General features: G+C 38.5%; 1 protein-coding gene across 6 annotated transcripts in view; it reads right to left on the bottom strand.

The window, feature by feature from the left end:
- Nucleotides 1-19,806, bottom strand: part of Znf385d (zinc finger protein 385D) — an 867,824-nt gene that overhangs the window by 277,509 nt on the left and 570,509 nt on the right. The window contains exon 1 of one of the 6 annotated variants that reach the window (XM_010622432.3): nucleotides 19,351-19,734. The exons of 1 other annotated variant lie outside the window; for it this stretch is intronic. In XM_010622432.3, coding sequence (XP_010620734.1) covers nucleotides 19,351-19,372 — 22 coding nt within the window. In that variant the 5' untranslated portion in view covers nucleotides 19,373-19,734. Of the gene's footprint in view, nucleotides 1-2,190; nucleotides 2,216-13,589; nucleotides 13,653-18,531; nucleotides 18,683-19,179; nucleotides 19,265-19,350; nucleotides 19,735-19,806 lie in introns of those variants that run through there. 4 more of the 6 variants (XM_010622451.3, XM_010622435.3, XM_010622425.3 and 1 more) reach the window with 4 other exon arrangements.

Below are 19,806 nucleotides of genomic sequence, written 5' to 3'. Positions count from 1 at the left end.
CTCAGAGCCACTGAGAGCAGGGAAGGGAAGCCTCAGGCCTCTGCTCACAGCGCACAGTCTTCATGACTTTGTTTATCCATTCTTCACTCTCTCATCTTTTACTGACTACATTGCTTTCTGCTAGACACCAAAATGCTACCATCTAACCCTAAGAATGTTGTACTGTGCATACTACACACAAGATCTCACTGAAGAACCAGAAGCTGACATAAATATTAAGGGCCTTGGCCAGATTCATTTAGCTAAAAGGTAAATGAGGTTGGACAGAAACCTGACTACAGAACACAGAAAATGTGTTTCTCAGCATTGGAGCAGGGATGACACTACCTGCAGAGACCAGCAGCCTGAAAACAGATTAACCCCTAACCACAAGCATCTGTCTTCCAACCTGAAAGAGAGTTCCTGAAGGAGAACTGCTGAGGCCCAACTGTGCCTTCTCACACTAGCTGAGCAGAAGAGCCATCTGGGAACCTTTTACACATTACTTCATAGTCATTTTAAACCAATATATTATTTTTTCCATGCTAATATATACATATACAAACAACAGAATGAAAAAAGTGACTCAGAATCCAATACCAGCTACCCTAGAAGAAGGGGGAAAATGATTTAACAGTCATTCCACAGATAGTTTTGAGTATCAACTAGATATCAGGCACTATTTAATGCCTGGGATAGAACAGCAAACAAGAGACTTAAATTCTTGACCTAAAGAGCATTCTATCTGCACAAAAATATTGTAAAAATTCTAGATTCTCTTCCCAAATCTAGTGGCTGCTACCAAGTTCTTGCATTTTATTTGGAAACGTACATGGTTATATCAGTATGATTATCAAAGAGCTCTTTTAAGTTTTTACTCTCAGAAGGATGTATTTTTTTGCCATCTGAGTCCTGCTTTCTTTACCTGTTACTGCATTCAAGAAATTTTTCTATGTTGTGAGATACAGATCTGCTTTTTGTTTTCATAGCTGCATAGCATTCTAATATTTTGAATACACTATAATTATACTTGATGTTTCTTCCACTGTTGTTCAGTTTTGTCGTTTTAAAGACCAATGTTACATTTAACATTTTTTTTCTTTTTGACCTTTTGAGACAGGGTCTCACTATGTAGTCAAGATTGACCTGGAACTCACTATGTAGCCTAGGCTGGTCTTGAACTCACAGTGATCCTCCTGCCTCAGCCTCCTGAGTGCTGGGATTACAGGTTGCATTTATCATATTTCATGATATATAACTGAGCCTTTTGGGAATAAACAATATTTCTTGAAAATACTGTTAGAGTACTGAGTACTGAATTTAAATATGGATATGGATATATAAATAATATATATGGACATACCCATATATATATTATATAAATGGATATAAGATATAATATTATGGTCCTCTGTGTGTAGTTTGCAAATTTTTTTCCATTCACAAAACTATGTTTAACAATGGTCCATTCATACTAAAATCTTAAAAATTAGTTTAACTCTTTAAAATGTGCCAACCACTAATGGAAAGATTATTATATATATCTCATTATTTAGATGTAGCTATGAGTCAAGCTAAGCATAACCATGAGTATATTTGGGTATATTTTCATTGATAATATTTTTTATACAAACTTGGCTATTCATTTTCTTTCTCCAACTTAAATATTTAGAGTGGTTTGGGATTAACAGCAATACTGAATGGCAGAGTACAGAGATTTTCCATATATCATCGGATCCTGCACACACGTATCCACCCATTCTCAGCATCTTCCATTGTGACACATTTGTTATAAATGATGTACATATATAGGTATTTCACAACGATCAGAGCCCAAATTTACCTTAGGGTTCACTCGTGGTGTTCCACATTCTGTGGGTTTGGACAAATGCGTAATAGGATGCATTGACATAGTAGCACCACTCAGATTTGTTCCACTAACCTGAAATGTGTCTGTGCTCCGCCTATTCATCCATTCTTCCTGCCAGCTCTTCAAAACCAGTCATGTTTGCTATCACCATGGTTTTGATTTTTATAGAATGTTACGTAGTTGAAATCATAGAGTGGGTGTCCTTCGCATATTGCTCTCTTTTACTTAGTAATGAGCACTTAAGGCTCTTCTGCGTCTCTTCACAGCATGATAACTCATGTCTTTTTAGGGCAACTAATATGACAGGCTCAGAAGGTATCATAATTTTTTCAATCACTTACCGAAGTACATCCTGGATGGTCCCAAGTCTTGGCAATTGTGAGTAATGCTGCTATAAACATCCACGCAGGCATACATTTTCAGATCCTTTGGGTAGATGCCAAGGAGTGTGACTTCTGTATTACATAGCAATAGCAAGTTTAGCTTTGTCATAAATAGCCACTCTGTCTTCCATAGTCCTTTACGATTTTGTATCCCCAAAGGCAATAAATGAGAGATTCACATTCCAGCTAGTATTTGGGGTTGTCAGTGTTCTAGACTGCTTTTAATTTTTCTGATACATGTGTATTAGTACCTCCCTGTTGCTTTAATTTGAATCCCCTGGTGACATATAAACTGGAGTATCTTTTAATCTTATTTTCTGTCTTTACATATTCTTTGGGTAGATGTCTCTGAAAGGTCTTTGGTCCACTTTTAAATGAGGTTGTTTTATTATTCTTGAGTTTGCAGAGTTGTTTTGGATAAGAATGTGTCTTCAGATATGTCTTTTGAAAATATAGGTATTTTCTTATAGTTGGGACGTAACTTCTCAACCCCTAACAGTGTCTTTTCTAGAGCAGAAACAATATAAATGAAGTTCACCTTATCAATTCTCTTTCATAAATCATGCCTTTAGCGTTGTATTTTAAAATGCTTAAGGATTTTGAAAACTTTTAACAGGTTTTCTATGTTATTAACTAGGAGTTTTATAGTTATGCATTTTAATTAGGTCTGTGATTCATTTCTGTGTCAATTTTTATGAGTTTTAAGGTCTGTACCTAGATTTTGTTTGTTTAGCTTGTGGATGTCCAGTTTTTGATGAATAATTTTTTGAAGACACTGTCTTTTCTCTATTGTATTGATGTTGTTCCTTTGTCAAAATTCAGTTGAAAAGCTGGGTGTGGTTGAGTACGCCTGCAATATCAGCACTCAGGACGCTGAGGCAAGAGGATTGCTGTTGAGTTTAAGACCAGCATGAACTACATAGTGAGATCCTGTCTCCAAATAAAAGTCAGTTGTTAATACGTATATAAGTCTGTTTCTGGATTCTCTAATCTATTATCTTTTTTATTCTTTCACCCACACCATACTGTCTTGATTATAATAGCTTCATAGTAAAATTCTGAACTATGGTGGGGTCAATCATCCAAATTTGTTCTTTTCCTTCAATATGTTCTTGGCTGTTCTGGTTCTTTTTTTGTTCTTCATTGAAATTTTAGAATATGTTTGCATCCTTCATCAATTCTTAGTTGTCTTTCCTTTTGGATTCTTATAAGCTCTTTATTAAAGAATTTGGCCATTTATCTGAGAGTAGAGTTATACATATTTTTTTCTAATTTTTTTTACTTACTTTCTGGATTTTCTTCTCCAGTGTAAGGCATAAAATTTATTTTACTAAATTTATTAACTCTCACTTTTTATAGCACTGGGTATGTCTACTACAAGTGTTTACAATTTGCTCACTCTGAATTTCATCCACATATCAAGCTTAATTTTTATCTTTGGATTTTTGTTCAATCTGCAATTTAGTTTGGTTTAAGAAGTGGAACAGAAATCTACTTTGTTTATTGCTCTAAATGTTTACCCAGCTGTCACCAAACAATTTGTTTCTGCTTTTACCAATGAGCTGAAATATCATTTTTATTACAGACTTAATATCTAGTTACAAAAGTATCAAATTTTACCTTTTGAAATTCTGAGCTAGTTTTATTACCTGTCTATTATTCTGAACCAAATTATTTAAATACTATGGCATTATAATATATTTTAGGGTAAGTTTCCCCTGAAAGAACACTCCTTCCTCATAACTTTCTAGATTTTCAACTTAAGTTTAAAATAATTTGTAGTATCTTTTATCTAGTTCAGAGTCAAATCCTGTCAGTGTTGCATAATGTGTGGACAGCTGACAATCTTATGATGTTAAATTTGGGGGAAGTTTTTAAAAATACGGGGCTATATCTATGGAAATTAGGGAACAGGAAACCTAGAACTTACAGAACACTCCAGGATCTTGTTCAAATAGGTCTAGGAAATGCTATATATGAAAATTCAGAGGAAAGAATATTTACTCCTTATATAAAGAATTAGATATCTTTAAAAAGGTGCATGGCAGCAGATCCTTTTGAAGAATTTGTGAGATGTCTATGTTTTTATATAAAATGCTGAAAGGCAGTGGAGACTAAAAGTGAAGAAAATGATTGCTTGAAGTTTTCGAGGCAGGTAAAAGAAACTATGGCTTGTATAATAACATGAAACAAAGACTCAGAAAGTTGGGAAATGGAATAGTACTTGCCACTGTAAAGTCGCAGGTTAGGATAAGAGAAATTAAAAATAATTAAAATTGGCAGTTAAGTGGGGGCTATATGTGGGCTGTACTGGTCACCTGGACTGGAAATGTAGAGCCCATATATCAGGAAATAAGCACTATTGGATGCATTGAATACATGTGCATATAGCAGGGATATCATGTCTGTAGCTACACCTTGGGATAGCAAAATGTTGCTTGAGTTTGAAGCATAAGAGAAACGAATCGGGAAGCTCAATAGGGACAATTTTAGGAGTTCACACTAGAGATACATGATGCTCACTGCTGACAGTGAGAAATAGAATGAGAGAGACTTGACTGCGTCTAAGGAACTTGTGGGGGCTACAATGATTTATTGCTCCAACAAGTCTTACCCTTTCATCCCCACAGCTACTGTAGGATCAGGCAATTTAGGGCTGGAAATTATTTTTTAAATTCATTAGACCCTGACACTCACCCACATTCAAATCTATGCAAATCTGCTAGACCGAATGACAATGTGAAATAGGAAGAAAAGGGCTAAAGATGTAGGGAAAGTGGAAAGGGTAGGGGAAAGGAAGTAAGGGAAAAGAAAAAAATGTGAGAAAAGGGAAAAATGGAAACAAGTCTTTGTAAATAGGGGAGGGGGTAAAGGGAGGGCAGGGACAAGGGCAAAAAAATGAGAACCAAGACCTGCCATGTAAAGGTACAAGACCCCAATAATGAATGTAACTGTACTGTTTACCTAAACTATCAATAAACTCAATGAGGGAAAAAGAAATCTGGCAGACTGGAGCTGTAAGTCCAATAAGCAAAGATTCAACTCTTTGCTGTTTCACTTTCAGTATAATCATAGGAAAGTGTTATTTCCTCATCTATAAAATAGGAAGAGAAATACTCATCTAAATTCGTTGTGAAGAAAACAATGAGACAAGGAATATCTCATAATTCTAGGAGAACAAATGGTAGAGAAAAGGAGTCAACTGACCTGAATTTTACACAGCTCCATCCAGCTAAATTACTCAGTATTGACTGGTTGGGTTGGACAATTTGATCTCTTACTCTTTTTTTCTCACTTCACATAGAAGGTGGCGAACATAAGGTAATATCTTTCTGCCAGATAGCCAATGAGATTCCAAGCTGTCATCCCTGAGATTTTTCTATTGCATACTATATGAGGCTTGTGCAATCAGTAGTATGGGGGAGAACTGGATGGCTGAGTGAACAGAGGAGATGTAAATCAGGACAACAGACTGTGACTTCTACACACCATTCCTAATTAGCATATCATCAAGTACAGTGATTTAGTGATCTCCTTTATTTAACTGTCTTTCCTGTAGCACCAGTAGGAATGGCTAAGCAAGGTCCAAAGAGACAGCGGGTAATACTGGACATTTCTGCAAAAGAAAAACTGACTGACTGCCCCTCCATCTTCCTAATCTGTATGGCAAGAAAGGGCTTTTAGTACTGATCATACCTTAGCAGAGATGGCTGTGATTGTCCTTAAGACAGCAAGTACTAGGAAAGTGAGCACTCTCACCTTACATAAGTGTCTCGTACTACGGATATTACCCAGAAGTGGCTCAAGAGTACTGGACAGAAAACACCAAAGGGTCGTGTAAACATTTTGGTACATAAAGTATCTAGGGAGAAAGTCATGGTTTCAATAAGGTGCATGTCATTTTCAATCTACTTGACCTCAGGCAGGTAACTTAACCTTACAACCTTCCCTTTTCTGTAGAAATAACGACATCTAGTTCATTAAAACAATAGTACTACTTTAAGAAATAAATGAGTTTATATTTATAAAGAGCTACAGAGTTCAAGAGATGACCATAATCATCACTTGGAAATGTCGTTTCTTTAATAAACGTAGCATTTTCCTTTTTATTATAGAGATATACCATAGATATTAGATATTATTTCTGAACCTAATGTATGTTAAATGAAGATGCCAAAAAAGTAGAACATAGCATTGGAAACAGAATAAAAACTATGAAATGATGTAAATGTGTTTGTACCTTTTTAAACCTAACACCTCCACAAAAGAGAAACTTTCAAACATATCTGCGATCATGTTTGGTGTTAAATTTAATTGACTTAAAAGATCTAGGGGAAGGGGCAAAAAAACAGATCTAGGGATGTGTCCTCTAATTCTGAAGGGGAAGGAAATATTTAACTTACAAAATACATTTTTCCTCACAGTATTTATCCCCATTCTTAAAGCATAGCATATCTTTCACTTTCATAGCACCACTGCTTTTTGTGAATATAAAAACTAACATCCACATGCAATTAACGCAAGAGAAGTGAAATAAAAAAGAGAGCTGAGAGAGCAAGGACCAAACTGTAGAAAGACTCTTTATGTTGTTCTACCCTCAATATTTGCTGAGACGTCTTGGAGACAGTTTTCACATGAATGACTTACCAATTTAAAGTAGTTATTCTGGCTGCTATCAAGAAATCACACAATAACAAATGTTGGCGGGGTTGTGGGGAGAAAGGAACCCTCCTCCATTGTTGGTGGGAGGGCAGACTAGTGCAACCACTATGGAAATCAATATGGAGATACCTCAAAGAGCTTGGACTGGAGGTTCCATTTGACCCAGCCATCTCTCTGTTTGGTATCTTTCCAAGAGAACTGAAAGAATCATATCACAGAGAAGTATGTGCACCCATGTTTATAGCGGCACAGTTTGTAATAGCTAAATCTTGGAAACAACCTATTTGCCCATCCGTTGGAAACTGGATAAAGAAGATGTGGTTTTTCTATAAAATGGAATATTACTCAGCCATAAAGAGCGAGAGAATAGATTCATTCATAGGAAAATGGATACATATTGAAGATATACTCCTAAGTGAAATAAATAAGTCCCACATGTGTAAATACCAAATAGTTTCCCTGGTGTGAATATTCTGCAACAATGCATAAGATTCTAATAAGATTACTGACATTTAGAAATGGGAGGAAAGGAGCTAAAGGTGTAGGGAAGGTGTGATACGTAGGGGAAGAACAAAAAGGGAAAAGAAAAAAATGTGAGAGAATGAAAAGATGAAAATAAAGTGTTTGTAGATGGGGAGGGGAGGAGGGGGTGAAGGGAGGGCAGAGGTAAGGGGAAAAAAATGAGAATCAAGACTTGCCATGTAAAGGTACATGATCCCAACAATGAATGTAACTGTACTGTATCCCTAAATGTACCAATAAACTCAATAAAAAAAAAATAAAAAAAAAATAAAGTAGTTATTCTATGCTAAATGTGAAAAATAGATGTGGAAATTGATTAATAAAAAAATTTTCCTAAGACATTTGGCACTACCCATGAGAATTAAATATGCTGAGCACCAGCAATTCTCAGAATTCACCCTATCGATATTAGCATCCATGTGCACAAAGAACTTTATATGCACAGTGATAAAGTTTTTATTAGTAAAAAATGGAAAGAGCTTTGTTTCTTTTAAGGGGGACAGAAAAAAGTCACAATTAGAGCCCTGAATCAGAATACCCTGCATCTATAAAATAAAAAGAATGAGGAACATCAATATTAGATAACCTATATAGTAACTATATAAACAGTATGCTTCCTTTCCATGTAAAAACAAGTAAGAGGTATACATACCCCTCTGTAGAATTTAGTCTTGCAAATTCAACAAAAGGCACAAGAGAAAGGGGAATGTCTTAGTTGCTACTACTGAGGCTTTATATATTCAATTAAAAATTATAGATACATTGCATTGCCTGTTTAAAAATATCCCATTGAGGGTATAGAAAGACTTTTCGGTCTCTCTCAGTATTTGGTGTTCCAAGGGTCTAAAAGAAGTTTCAACTGTTATCTGATAGGAAAATATCACCCCACTACACTCCATGTGTGGCTGGTACACTGCCTGATGTGCCCAGGAAGAACAAAGTGAGAAAGAAATGTGTTGTTCCACTTGGAAGAGTACAGTCCCTGTATCAGGCAAAAACCCACATAAGTAAAGCTTGTAACACTTACTAGTACACAGTGAGCTGGTAAATACTCTGCATAGCATTGTAAGTCACAGTTAGAAGGAGGGTTAGTGCTGAATGTTCCCTGAGTAAGACTCCTGTCTCTTGCTCTAGTGTGACTTCCTGGAAGGAAACTACGATCTTGCCTTGATCTCAGCCTCAAGCCTCTCCATCAACACATGGCTGTTTGGTTAGCAAAGTGAAAGGAGTTGTTTGTGCCTTTGTTCACTTGTACGGTTGCCTTCAGAAACTGCTGCATTTGAATAGTGAGACCAGGCTTATGGGCTTTGGTTTTCTGAAGGCAAGATTTACTCAAGGTCAACCAGACAGTGTGGAGGGGAGGTCCAGGCTATGAAGGCGGACATCGTGAGTGCGACCTAGCTAGGCCACTCAATTTAATGTCATTGTTGGGCCTCTCTGTACTTAAGTTACCTCAGTTTTAAAACAGAAATACTGATAATACTTTCTTCATCGGCCTGTTGGGAGGACTAGTGAACTGACACTTGGAAAACTGGCTGGTACAGACTCAACAATCACTAAAACTTAGCTATTCGTAGTCATACTCTGGTCACACCTCACACAGCAAGGTGAATTGCCAATCGGTTTAATTTCCTCATTAGGAAACTGAGACAAGGCAATTTGTCCAGTTTACCTTCTAGACCAAGTTGGACTTTAATGTTTAGTTGCAGTGTTTCTTATAGCTAGTTATGTACATTTAATAATAACTTGGTCTCTATTTTTCTGTCTATAAAATGGACACTTTGGTCTTTTATATTAAATGCCCGTTCTGAATAGAATAGGTTATAACTGTGGAAAGGAAAATGGGAGCAGACACCAAAAACCTCCCAGTTTCGCTTCTAAAATGGTTAACAGTGCAAGTGTGATTGTGCTGGGTGCTTTCTGCAATCACAATTTTATGTTCCAGGAAAGCAAGAATCGCTTCCACCTTGATGTTCATTTGTTGTGTTATCAAAATACTAGTGGACAGCAGTTCAGCCCAGATAACCCACGCTGTGCAGTAAACTGTGCTAATCATAGTAGAAAGAACAAAAGTACACTTTGCATCTCACACAACAGTCACATATATGGCAGGCTAGATGCTCTGCAAAGCAGCTGGCATTTGACAGGAGGTGAGAGTTGACTTCTCAGGTAAGCAGTGGAAAAGCTAGATTCATTCACTCACACCAGGTCATTGAGCAAAAGAAAGTAGAACGTTGGTCTCTAATGAAAACAAGAGGGGGGAGGAAAGGAGAGAGAGAAAGAGAGAGAAAGAGAGAAAGAGAGAGAGAGAGAGAGAGAGAGAGAGAGAGAGAGAGAATCAATCTATAGTTTGGCATCACACTCAATAACCCTTTATGAATTGAGCATGTCGTGACAGTCTCTGTTCTAGGAAGTGCACCAGTTAAAAGGCCTGCCTTTTTCCCCTCCATGAGCCTTTACAGAAGCCACAGTGGAGGTGCCACCTTCCCCAGTATTTACTGTTTTAAGAATATTGATTGTCAGCACAATGACGGGTCAGGAGATGGAGGCACAGTCATTAGCTGCAGCTGCCCTCATCAGCTGTTACAGACCTCAAGGAAACACTAATGGACAAAAAGGTTGACAGGAACTGTGAGAACCAGTTCAGAGCGTCCCAAGGTGGTGAAGTTTTAGCCAGATATTTCTTTCCCTGAACACCCAACAAAAGATATTAGTATTGATATTTGTCACAGGGCTTTGAGAGAGATGCTGCTAATTCCATACAGCGGAGGAGAAGGTTTTCCCTTTTTTTCTGTTAGTAGGTCTACTTAGCCAAAGAAATCTGTCTTTAGAGGGCCTGCAACACATGGAAGGACAGATAAAGATCAATGGAAAATCCCTCTTCCCTTGCTAAGCAACTATTAATAAACTCTCTCCGCTTTCAGTGCTTCACGCATCAGTGTGTGGAAAGGAAGGGTGTGTGGCACATAATCTCACGGTCCCCTCTCTGCTTCATTTCTCGTCCCTACCTACCCTTCTGCAATTTCTCTGTTATAGAATAATGGCAAAAAAACACACAGATTATATGACCTCTGGGGTACATTTAAACCCACAACATAAAAGACTATTTGAGGAAGTAACCAAGTCCTTGCTTCCCCAGTGTACTCAGAAATCTCTGCCGGAACGCTAAACTGTGCAGCTGGATATTTATTTCCAAGTTGTTGTCATGTTTCAACTCCCATCTTCTCTTTCTAATCTACTTGTTTTTCATATCCTCATCACAAAGCTCATTTATATGGTACTTTATAGACTATTCAATTCTCACTGAACTTCACTGTCAGACAGACTCCTTAAACCGTTAGGTAAAGGAAAAAAAACAAACAAACTGATAGACAGTGATTTTTCTAATGTGCCTAAACTCTCTGAGAAAGTAACAAGCTAGGCACTTCAGCCGCCAGGAGTTTCCAGAAGCTCTTCAGTCTTACTCCCCTTCCTGTTTCTTGTATCTTCCTCAAACTTTGATGGACACTTGAGATGCCTATGTGGAAAGCTCTCACATTTTTACAGGGCTACTTCCGTCAGCTCTAAGGTCTCCCTTCAGGTCCCTGGCCTACTTGCTCTGACGTTACTTCCTGCCCCTTTGCAGTGGCTAACACTTGCAGGACGCACTTCCCAGGCTGCCTTGTCAGTCATCCTCTGGCTCTGTTCCACCAAGGTCAGGAAGAGCCAACGGCCTGAAGTATGAATGACATGGAAAAGCTGAAGGATTTCTGCATCTCTAGGAGCCTATGACTAGGGCTCCTCCATGCTTCTATTTATTAGGCCTGCTATGGGCCTGGGTGTTGGCCTACAGGACTCTCTCTCTCACCTCTCCAGTCACACCTACTGGATTCTTGCTACTGGCTGTCTGGACTGTCGCACCATCCCTCCTGCAGTATCTCATCTCTTCCATCAGCTCTGTAGTAAATTACCTGCATTAAAGTCTTTATGTGTGAGTTAATTAGCATGGCTATTTTCCACTTTGACCTTAGCAAATAAAATTAATTTTAAAAAATTATTATATATTGTATATTGGTTGGATAAAAGCAAGAGGAAAAAATTAAATTTAACAGACTACTCACTTTGTACTTTGTAGAGCTAGGCATTTTTATGTCCATTGTATATGTAGTCCCCAAAATAGAACTGTGAGAAACATTACTATTATTCTTTTATAAAGAAAAAAAGTATAAAAATGTGAGGGAGGTGACCTGTCCAAGGAGACAGCTCTGGCAAATTCAACAGCTGAGATTTTAAAGTAGGATGTTTTTTCCACTTTTGCAATTATGGTATAAAGATCAGCCTGGAATACCACCTTAAACAATAGCGAAAAGGTGGTCATTGTAGCATAAGTGACCTTTTTACAAGCATTCAGTTAAATGGTGAGAAAGCAGAAACAGAAACCATGAAATTGAAATAAGCTATAGTATCTGATACTGTTTTGGAGAAGCCCGGACAGAAGAGAGAGCCTGGATCCTACCTGAAGCTAAATGTCCTAGCCACCTCAGGCTGCTATGACGCCACTCCACAGACAGGGTGGCTTAACCAACAGACATTTATTTCTTGCAGTCCTGGAGGCTTAGCAGTCTCAGATGAAGGAACAGCCTGGGCTGGTTTGGGGGAAAACTCTTCTTGGCTTGCTGATAGCTGCCTTGTGACTACAGACTCACATAATGGAGACAGGAAACTCTAGTGAGTCTTCCTCTTCCTGTAAATGCATTAATCTCACTTGGGGTACCACAGCCTCATGACTTCATCAAATCCTAACTACCCAAAGGCACCACCTTCTAATACCTTCACAGGAAGGATTAGGGCTTTCACATATAAACTGGTTCAACTTAACGAATTTGGGAAGGGCACAAACATTCAGTCTGTAATATCGATTCATGCCTGCAAGGCAGTATTTAATGTCTCTAATTATTATTTGAAACAAAAAGATAATGCAGAATTTTTAAAAATGTGAATTATTTGCAGGCATGTTATCAATGTATACTAAGTCAAAACACATATTTTATATCCTGCCATTTGTATTCATTTCCTTAACTATTAACTAAAATATTTTTTTCTAGCATTACTAGTTATAAATAACTTCCATTCATAAAAATATCCCTGGAATCCCTAAATTCTGAAATAAGAGCACCGACGTCAGTCTCCAAAGTACTAAATGAAGAATATTCTGAGCCTATCATTTACATTTGTGTGACCTAGAGAAAATTATTTCAATCATGTAAGGCTCGAATTCCTCATTTAAAAATAGTAATAATTATATTTTGTCTCTTTTCTTCCAATGGGTTACTGTGAGCATTAAAAAAGCATAATGTTTACACATTTTGAAAAATACAAATTGCTATACACATTGAAGGAATTTTTATTAAAGTATGTTTATATTCTTTACTTCATTTTTATCCTCAAAGCACTCTTCCACAAGTACTTTCTCTTATCATGAAAATGCATGAATATGAGAAACAAGTATGAAGAACAAGTTGACAAAAAGTCTTGCAAACCGTAATAAAAACTAAATCCATTTGCTTCTTTCATTACAAATGATGACCTTCAAAACTGGTGACCTCAGCTATTTTCAGCTACTTGTACACAGGGTCTTTTCTTAACCACCTCACCCGTATAGTGAGAGAGTGTCACTCCACAAAAGCAAAGCAAAACTTAAAACTGAAGGTGTAATCGGGTCAGTTACTACACAGTATAATTGCACCATCTTATGATTTTAAGTATTTTTCAGTTTTGTTCACTGGCCTTCATACTCCATAGAGTTATCTCCCTTCTTGTCATACTGCAGAGCCCTAAGATGCAAGAAGCAACTGGCAACAGAAAAAAGACCGTGGAATTCATTACACTGAATTTATGATTTAATTTCTAAGGCCTAGTGCTTATTACTATGGATTTTTTTTTAAAAAAAGTGCAACTAATGCTTCAGGATCAAAAAGAATTCTCCTGTCACTAGAAAAGGACTAGTTATCAAGGGATGACATGAGGAAGTGGCTTTTCGTTCTCTGCGGTCTCCATTTTCCATCCAATCTGAAGCGCCCAACATATATTTCTAAGTGCTTGGCATTAAGCAAGGTGCTAAGGACACAGGTTCAACATCACACCACAGGCTCACAGCTCACCCACTCCTGCAGCCCACACTCCTCATCTCCTACCAGGTACTATGCTCTGGGCAGACAGCATTTCCTCTGAGCATCAATCCTGATACTGCTGCTGACTTTCCTTCTGATCTTGGCTAGGTTACCCTTCTTTTTCCTCTCAACTTACAGAAAGGTGATACTGCAAGTGGGCAAAGAAGGAGGGAGAGGGAGGAAGAGAGGGAGGGAGGGAGGGAAAGAGAGAGAGAACTGAAAAACTAATGAGAAGAAAAAAGGCTCCATGAAACCATCTAGTGGTCTCCTAAAGGTTCAAATGCATTTGAGGTTTTGAAAGTGAGAGTTTTGTGGAAATACCTTCCATTTCAAAAGCTGTGCAAACCTGGAGTTCACATTCAATGAGGGCTGACTTCCAGCTGCTTCATAATGATTTTAGTGCTGCCACAGAGCAAAGCGTCTTCCTATTTTCAACCCTCGCAATTTGGTTCAAGCGTGATCTCAACCACTTTAAGCTTTGATATTTCTAGCTACCTCTTAGGCTGTATTTTCTCTTAATGCCACCAATCATGTGTGAAATTCTGTTGCAAAACTAATCTTTGTGGGAAGTGATATGTAATGGCTTCTTTAAAGAGAGACAGAGAGAAAGAGAGAGGGCAGTGACCATGACCTTTGTTGTTTTTTGACATGCTTTTCATAATGTAACACAAATACAGACATCCCTTGCTCAAGGTCAAAGTAGAAATGGGTTTCTGCTTATACATGAGCCACTCTTTCTAAAGCAGAAAAGGTTTGAGAATTAGCCTTATGACTTGATTTTTTAAAATCTATAATGTATAGAACAGTTATTGAACCTGAAAGCCAGCTGTACTCAAAATTATTTTAATATTTATCTTTTCCAATCCACATGGAAGTGTTACAAGACAAATAATGTAAAAAGATGCAGGAATACATAAAAGCTGAGAATGAGGAATAATACTGAGGTATATGTACAAAAAGGCACCATTCGGTGTTTTGTTGTTAAATACACACTAATACATGTGTCCTTTGCTTTTTCAGTTAAAAGCAGTTGTGAACAAGCTTTTTGAAATGGAAGTCAGAAGACACAAATTTAAAATTTTTATTTGTATTTGTGAATAATTATCCCACCCAAAATAAAGTAGCTTCCTAAATCCTCATTATCACATGAAGTTTGGAACTTATTCCTTAAATAAACTCTTCTAATTTCCATATAATTATAGCAACTAAGGAGATCTTTTTTAAAAAGGTAGAAAAAAATATTAACTCAAACTTTAAGGCTATATTAATGAATCTGTGTGACTGGTGAACTGATTAAATTTTGAATTTAGCTTCTTAAAATAAGAATGTCACATGAATTTAAAAGAGAATTGTCTTAAGAGCAAAATCTTTACTGTCTTTAAACTCTCTTAGATTTCAAGTTCCTTTGTATGACCCCCCGTTTTTTTTTTTTTGTACCGGGGATTGAACTCTGGTCCTTACGCTTGCAAGGTAGGCCACTGAACCACTGAGCTAAATCCCTGGCCCTGTATGACCCTTTTTAACAGTATTCGCCCATCACGTTCTCCATCCCTGTTATATATTAATTTACTGCATGTCATTGAGCTTCATTTGTAATAAAATATAAGGGTAATGACTCTAAAGATAAAAATGGGGAATGTGGACATACAAGTTCTTTCCTAATTATTCTGTCTCCCTGTCAGGCACAGGGAAAATAGAAACATCTCCTGAGTACAGAGAAAGGCTCTAGTGGACCTAATTCCCCATAACAGATCAATCACTGCAAACTAATTAGAAGGAGTTAAATGTTTCCACTGAACATACTAAAAAAGAGGGATGATTTTCTCTGCTGCCTGCTGTTTCTGATCATTTCCTTCCACATAATCCTGCCATTTAACTGTGTTTCTAACATACTGCTTTGGAGGTGAAACTGAATGGTCCAGCCACAACCACAAGTGTAAATGCTAACAGAAGAATGTTCTAAACATTCCAGAGGAAAGATAAAGTCTTTCTCAAACGTACAAATGTGTCTATTATAGGCAGGGGAATAAGATTGTAATTAAGAATTGTCTTACTTATTGTATTAAAAGATTCCTCAATAAAGTACTTTTTATTATGATAGACACAGCACTAAATATTTTTCCTACTTTTCTTACTCATTTTAAAGGAGACATCTGACCCACAATTAACACCAAGCTGAACCTGAGTGGCTCATTCCTATTTTCTAAATTTTGCTTGCCCTTTTCTCTAGGTTTAATTAATATGCTATTAATAGCAACATTTCCAGTGAACATTAATATTTGTCTCTCATTTCTGCTCATTTTTGTAAGGTGTATAATTTCAGGGGTTTTTTGTTTTTTTTTTTTTTTTTCTAGAGCATTTTCTTAGCTGCAAATTCACCATAGTCTCTATCTGCTTGAAACAGGCCTGAATAAATATACCGATTTGGGGAAGCACAGTATTTCTCAGGTCCAACCAACTTCCCGTTTTCCCCCCAAATGGCAAAGGATGAGGCACACATATCTCTGGCAAACCACTGGCGATGTGAGCAGCTGGCATGACCACTGTCAACGACTCACCACTTCATCAGCAGAGAAGAGTGTCAGGCCAGATGGGAAGGGGGAGATGATTTGGATGCACCGTCCTCAGAGCTGGGGACACTGTACAGTCACAAGCTTCTGCCAGGCCCCGAGCGACTGCCAGGTCGCACTCAAAGAACCTGCCCTTCATACCAGCCTACTCTAAACCAAACTGTAACCTGGCAGCACTGCCTGTTGTACTGACAGCCACACACAACCTCACTTCCTCAATCTGGGAAGAAGTTTCCCAGCTGTTTCGCTTTTATTTCTGGATAAATTATTAATGGCTATTCCTCCTTGGCACATGTAAATTTTAACTGTGTAAAATATTTACTGGGGTGGGGAGGGTAACTTCACAGTATTTATTGTTTTTCCCCCTGCATTTCCAGTATGCCTCCCTCAGGACGCTGACTGGGATTTTCCCTGCCTCTTTCTCCCTGTGAACCTTATATTTAACTCCACAGAATGAATGCAAGATCGATACAATAAGTAACAAAAGTATCCACGGTGACTGAACAGCAAACTCTTAAATCACTGCAGTAAGGACAAAGGAACAATTATTGAAAACACTGCACTAAAATCACAATAGGAGATAAGAGTGAGGCTTAAGTCATTCAAAGGGTCCATTAGTCTTGTAAGTCTGGGACAACACACTCAAAACATGAACTGGAAATACTACACGTTCCACCAACTTGCACACACATATGAGACTCCAACTGTGCTAGGACAGGATCCAATTCTCCATCCCTAAGGGGAAAGAGGCTTAAAGAGAAGCAGATAGGCTGAGCCAGCAACCGTTCTTCAGTTCTATTTCAAAGGGAGTACCACCTGACAAATCAGATTATTTATAAAGGAAGTAAATCCTTGCTTTCATATCTATTCACCTGGCACCACTGCATCACATGCTTTCCATCACTCCCTGCTAGAGACACAAATAAAAAAGATTTCTGACACCTCTATCCCATTTCCACAAATCACCAGAAAAGCTCAAGAATGCAGCTCCGCTTCCCTTTTGTCCCTGTTTTCCCTAACTTGTTAAACCAGTTGCATTTGAAAAATGAAGAAAGTAATGGTCAACCAGTTTGCAAAGCGAAAGCACTGTTTTGAAAAATTGCCTGAAACAGATAAAATATTAGATACACACAGATACACATACAGATATGTATGCACACACCCACCTATATAGTCCCAGAGGTTTGCTTTAGAATACTATTGAATTTTTAACATGCCTGTGTGTTCTACACAACACTTTTTTCCCTAGATCCTAGACATCACATTTTATTACAGACAGTTGGGCTTCTAGATTTCTGGATGTCTAACAATGAGAGCAAGGGGCTGCATAGCATAAACTGAAATAAACATCATCCTGAATACACATGATTTTTTCCAGGAATGGAAAAGCATTCCCATGTTAGAATCATGGTGAGACTGAACCCTGTTCATGACACAGAGAGCAACTTTAGCTTTGCCTTTCTAAGACTGCAGTTTCATCTTAAGTAAGCAGGACATCACATTTCCATTTGTACTATTAAAAACTTGCATTACACAATGAAACTACTTGCACTGTGATTTGCCTTGCTTCATAAGACAGCTGGACTAGCATACAGTCAATAGCATGAGCGAGCCCAAGGAACACTTTTCTAGTAGACACACAATAATCCAGTACAGCAGGGTCGGCCTCTCACTAGTACTTTCAGACTTCACTGCTTCTCTGGCTAGCCCCACTTGCTCACCACAATCACATAAGGAATTCTTCTTAGAGCCTGAAAACTTAAAACTAAAATTAAAATGTTCTTCCATCATCCCTCAATATCATTACAGATGCCAACATTTTATTTTATCCAAGAATATTATCTGTATAAGCTTTTCCATTTGTTAAATATATACATCACAAACACTGTCCTATTAAGTGCCAACAAACAATCTTACCACCTTTATCACTATCCCAGGAAAAAGGTGTTGCTTCACTCTGGATTCTGCTTAAATTTAACTATGAAGTCAGGACTGTTTCTTTCAAATCAATTCTGGATATTTCAAGACATCTTTTCTAATATGACACAAATTATGGGGAAATCAAAACTGCTGTCAAGGCAACTAAAGGCATTTCGCTTTTGGAACTTGAGTTCCTTCCATACTTTCACAAATGTTTCAAAAGCTCAAGAAAACAAAACGAAGCAGATAACAGACACAAAGATAAATACCCAACAAACTAATAGTGCCCCAATCCAAGTATATCTAAATACTTTTCTAATCTCAAAGAAGTCTCTAGATTTAACATTTAAAGCAACCCAAGAATCACTAGGAACATTTACATTTTAGAATCATCCCCTAGCCCCTGTCCAGTTTCTCTCACAAATCTTTTAATATCAAATAGATTCCCTTAAATGATGGCACCAGATAGGACTTACAGAAGGAAAGCATAACTTCTAAGACGAGGAGGAGAGGATATTCAGTCCAAATCCTTGGTTCCTTCCTATTTCGTGAAGGGCTTTCGCTCTATTTCTTACAAGTTGCAGCGTTATATAGTGCAAATGCACAGCTCTAAGCCCACTTACACTGCTCAACTGCTACCCAGATCTAAGCCTCAACATGCTTTTCTGGAAATGCAGGCAGCTCAAGTGAAAAATCTAAGGGAGGCTTCTACTGTGGCACAAAACTAAACCACACAAACGTTTAACAGCTCTGAGACCTCTAAAGGTTTAAAATAATATACATCTTGTAGGAGGCTGCTCGTAGCCAGAGGGAGCACCAAGATGGTGTGGAGGAGTTTCTCAGCGACTCAACCACTGCTCACTATGGGAATGTTCTCCCTTGCTGGCAGGGAATTAAGGAAAAACCCAATGCTGAAATGAAACGTTCATATGGACTAAGCTTTCACGGCATCTATAGTACAGGAACTTTGTTTCACATCCCATTAAGTTAGCCCATGCCTTCCCACGCTGCACCATTTCTCTTTACCCAGCTTTTCTAAAAAAGACAACTTCATGCCCACAAACGAAGGCAAAGTTTATCCACCCCCAGCCCTGTCTCTCTCTTCTTTTCCAACTTAAACTCACCCATGGCTAATTAGCAGCCTCAAGTGTAGCACAAAGGAAGCTTTGAAAGCCGCACCAACGTGGTAGGCTCCATGTAATATTCTCGCCGCTTAAACATTATTTTTTAAAGGCTCATCTGCCTCATGAAGAGCTGGGCACCCCCAGAATTACATCACCAGAGCGAACACTCACCAAAATACATTATGTTTCTCATTAATCAGACAGCTGGAACCCCACCGCGGCGTCGTCTTCAGCCTCAGTTCGCACCCCGGGCTGACACGCCAAGCAGAGCCGTTTCATGCTACATTCGGTGGAAACGTCTCCAGCGCGGAGAGCAGGAGCGCCCAGCGTGCCTGCTCCGTGGGATGAGCGCTTCGCAGGCTGCCTTTCCAAGGCTAAAATCCCCGGCCGCTGGAGCGTGCACTCAGGCTGCCTGCTGCGCTGCCCATCCTTACTGTAATCCGACTCCTCCTTGCGATGTCCTTGCCGCGCCTGTGACATCAGGACTGAGAGTACTACAAACAGACCCCCCCACCCCACCTCACCCCACCCCGGTTAGCAGCAGCTCCAGGAGTTGCTCCGCTCGCGGGCCTGGACCAACCGTGGTTCTCGGGAAGCTGACGAGCCGAGACTTGGGAGGGGGCGGAG

Source organism: Fukomys damarensis, unplaced genomic scaffold (genome assembly GCF_012274545.1).
Source record: "Fukomys damarensis isolate Sample0158 unplaced genomic scaffold, DMR_v1.0_HiC HiC_scaffold_28, whole genome shotgun sequence".
NCBI classification, from domain to species: Eukaryota; Metazoa; Chordata; class Mammalia; order Rodentia; family Bathyergidae; genus Fukomys; species Fukomys damarensis.
The sequence above is the reverse complement of the archived record's forward strand: the minus strand, read 5'-3'. Positions and strand labels throughout refer to the sequence as shown.